Source organism: Triticum aestivum, chromosome 6B (assembly GCF_018294505.1).
Source record: "Triticum aestivum cultivar Chinese Spring chromosome 6B, IWGSC CS RefSeq v2.1, whole genome shotgun sequence".
Taxonomy (NCBI): Eukaryota; Viridiplantae; Streptophyta; class Magnoliopsida; order Poales; family Poaceae; genus Triticum; species Triticum aestivum.
Window position 1 is genome coordinate 159,366,050 of NC_057810.1, and position 4,126 is coordinate 159,370,175.

General features: G+C 48.9%; 1 protein-coding gene across 1 annotated transcript; it reads left to right on the plus strand.

The window, feature by feature from the left end:
* The first annotated feature begins 2,973 nt into the window (after positions 1 to 2,973).
* LOC123133837 (uncharacterized) lies at positions 2,974 to 3,913 on the plus strand. Its single transcript, XM_044553241.1, has one exon. It carries the CDS (start codon positions 3,113 to 3,115, stop codon positions 3,725 to 3,727), a length of 615 nt encoding a protein of 204 aa, XP_044409176.1. The 5' UTR covers positions 2,974 to 3,112; the 3' UTR covers positions 3,728 to 3,913.
* Positions 3,914 to 4,126: the final 213 nt, after the last annotated feature.

Consider the following 4,126-nt stretch of genomic DNA (forward strand, 5'->3'; position numbering starts at 1 on the left):
GGGGGTATTCCAGATTTTATGCACCAGAGTAATAAACTTAGGGTGAATAAAATCAGGCTCTTCTGATGAAATTTATTCATAAATTCCTTAATAAGGAGAACATTCCATGGATCAAGATTGTCTGGGAAGCATACTATAGCAACAGTCAGCTGGGTGAAAGAATGCTAGGCTCTTTCTGGTGGAAGGATATCCTAAAACTGCTTCCAAAGTACAAGCAACTTTATCATTGCAAGGCTGGCTTCGGAGATACAGTCCATTTTTGGCATGATCGATGGAGGCAAACTGGACTAAAGGACAAATTCCCGGAGTTATTTTCATACACCACTCAAGTAAACATCTCCCTTCAGCACGTGATGGCTCAACACTCATTTGAAGATCTGTTCTATAGGCCTTTGTCTCACCAGGCATATGATCAGTTCAACCAACTGCAAAATATTCTTGCGGAGCTCCAAGTGCTAGATCAACCTGACAAATGGTCATTGAAAGTAAACACTCCCAAGTTCTCAGCCATTCAAACTTACAAGGCCATCAAGGGCCCATATACAAGACATCACCTCTTTAAGCTGCTATGGAAGAGTTCAAACCGGCTTACTCACAAAATTTTCTTCTGGCTTCTACTTCATGATAGAGTCAACACCAGAAACCTCCTGAAAAGGAAAAAGATGCCTCTCCAGTCATACAATTGTGCTCTTTGTGCTGAAAATACGGAGGAAACCTTGTCTCACCTTTTCTGGGATTGCAATTTCGCCAGGCAATGCTGGAACAAGTTAGTCCCACAAAGAAATAGAGGCATCTCAAGTTTTGATGAATGCTGTTTATTGGCTGAACACTTCCCCAGAGACATAGCTTTTGATATCATTGTGGCAGCTAGCTGGAGTATCTGGCTCGTTCGAAATGACAAAATCTTCTGCCAAGCACCAACTCACATAGGGGGATGGAAATACTATCTCCAAGAAAGTTTGAAAGCAACAGAGATCGGAGCAAGATCAGAAATTGCACAACAACTTAAGGACTGGTCTGAACAGCACTTGACATAATTTTCTTCATGATACCCAAACAAGGAATTGGTTGATTTAGTTCCCTCTCTGTAATATTTGCTTGCTTTCTTTTTTGTATTGTAAATATTTTTATTAATATAAAATTACCGTAGAACAGTCTGTTCTACGGTCTTCCCTTAAAAAACAGTTTTTCAAATCTAAACAATCTAGAAGTAGTCTCAAACAAATGTCTCCTACTTCTAGATTGTTTAGATTTGAAAAATTGTGGTTTGGTCGGCGTCGCATCCGCCACACGCCTTGCAAGCTTCTTCCTCGGCCGCCTTCCATCGGCGGAGGGGTCACGGGTGTAGGGAGGGGTTGAGGGGACATCGACGCGGCCTTCTATCAGTCGAATTTCGCCAGCGGCAAAGCGGGCGGGGCGAAGGCGGGACGGCCGGAGAGGGTGGTGGAAGTGGGTCACAGACGCTTGAGTGTCCCGCGGGCACACGAAATAAACGGCGCGCGATGCCGTTTTGCTCCGCGCGTTGAACCAACTATGCCGCGCACATGTTTTTTGCGCGTCCGCTGGAGCGCCCTGAATGGCTACGCGCCCAAAAAAGGCGATTTTTCCGGCGCGGCGCTAAAATCCTGCGCCTGTTGGAGATGCTCTGAGGGGATTAAACTATAGATCTTCCATACTGTGTTGATGAACAAAACCAACTCGGCTAGCTTGCAATTATGATAGGAACAGTTCCCCTTGAAGCTTTATACTAAATTACACCATTTCTCAAATGTCTCTAAGTCGTTTGGAAATAAGGAAGTTGCCTCAAAAATGATAAGAAGAACGAGGGACTCCAGAAATTATTGCCGGTGGTAGCTTGCACGTGCCAATAAAAGAGAATATGCTTATTGGCTATAATCGGAAAAAAAATGTGCATGTGCCAATAAAAGAGAATATGTTGGTTTGACTCTAACTATAAAAATTATGGGCACGTGAGCACTAAAATAATCAAAGAACATAAACCCTAACAGAGGGGATATTCGTGCCTGATTATGTTAATGCAACGGGTTTTATGCGCTGCAATTAGTAATCCATTCGGCTATGTCGTCATAGGAGAGAGTGGTCGAAACAACCTGCCCCGAAGGACGTCGCGCAACCACCAAATGAGGAGGCAGCCATAAACCAAAGACGGAGGCAGCCCCAGAGGAAAAAAGGCATGAGTTGGGTGGACGCCGCCACACCGACCAACCTCACCACCACTATGAAGATCTTGCGAGCCAAACATGGCCCAAAAGAAGACCGCAACTCCTCGCTCTGTTGTCCACGGTGGACACATCAATTATCACACCCGTTGATTCTCGCAAAACATATCTCTCTTGTTACAATAAATTATTATTTGTGCAACTGCTGCATGGCGATTTTATGTGAGATTTGTTATACATATTATGTGCGGCAGTTATCTCTTTCGGCCCTCCCTCCCCCCGCCCTCCTCCCTATGTCTAAATTCTGGCTCTGTTCATGAAGGTCACCACAAATATCTTGTGTAGTTTAGTTACAAGGTTAAATTTAGTTTCAACTAATTAAATTCCGTCTGCCTGGTTGTAAATATTATCAAACTTTGTTAAATCCCATTCGTTTTTATGCCTGCTTCATTTTAAATTGGTCGGACATTTGGTGCCCATTATCGGATGGCTGACGCCTAGCCCACTGTCCATGGGCGCATATATTTGTTGTCGTCCATCTGGTAATCCGCGTTGGAGGTGCCCTCACAGACTTCACGGTCCTTGCATCGCACTTCACTGGAACATTCCTGGTGGTACATCGTCATGAGACATCGCCCGGCGCGTCGTGAACAACGCTCAAGGCATAGACGACGACTTGGAACACCCAGGCCAGTCGCCAAGTCTTCTCGGAAAAAACTATACGTCACAGTTCACTGGCGTGTCTACGCGGTTTATGTTTGTTCTCTGATGCTTCCGACAACACACGGCCCAGAGGACAAAGAGGCCTCGAGGCTCGCCACAGCTCGCAGCCTCGCACACGCACCCACCCGCGCGCCTCTGCTCTTCTCCTCCCCTCCCCGACTCCCCGTTGACCCACCAACGACCTCTTCCTCCGCCAGCGCCCGCCCGCCATGTCGTCCAACAGAACCGACCGCGAGAAATCCTGCTGCGGCAGCCTGTTCACCTTCCTCGTCGCTGCCGGCTTCGTCATCCTCATCTACTGGGCCATCTTCCAGCCGCACCACATCCGCGCGACGGTCAGCTCCGCCACGCTCACCAACCTCACCGTGGCCCCCGACAACGCCACCGTCTCCTACCGCCTCACCGTCGGGCTCGAGCTCTACAACCCCAGCCTCCGCGTCCCCATCTACTACGACGCCCTCGACGCGGAGCTCCGCGCCAGCGGCGGGGCCTCCCTCGGCGGCCCCGCTGCCCGCGTCGCCTCGTCGCCGGCGGAGTTCCTGCAGCGCAGGAAGAGCGCCGACACGGTCAGGCTGGAGTTCGACGGGAGCAGCGGCGTCGGCGTCCCCGACGACGTCGCCAGGGAGCTGGCGAGGGAGGCGGGCGTGGGGTCCGTCAGCTTTGAGGTGGACGTGGATGCGCGGGTGCGCTACAGGTTCGCCAGCATCAAGATCCGCCAGAAGCCGAGGATTTGGTGCTGGCTCACGGTTCCGGTCAAGCCGGAGGGTGGCCTCCGTTTCGGCGGCGCTCTGGCCTCCGGCGACCGCTGTAGCGTTAAGTACTGATGAAGTTTCTTGGGTCTCTGACTCTGGCGGTCTGGCTGGAGTCATCTTGTTTGGAGATCCCTCGGTGTCCCGGTTTGATGTTGGTTTCATTTTTGCAAATATTCGTATTGTTCGTGTGGTGTGTATCATCATTTCTGTAGGATTGTTTGACTATAATTGAATATTGATTGCATTCTTGGGGATTAATTCAGGGGAATGTTATCTGGCGACCATTCCCCATGAGGAAATCCGTAGCGAACCCACTCATAGCCCCAGGATCAATGTCGTTTTTTCAATAAAGAATGTATTTTATTAACTCATAATGTTGCATCAAGAGAATACAAATCATCATGAACTCACATCCGGTCTCTGCATAACTAGGATGCACACAGCACACACACAAAAAAAGGAAAAAAATGT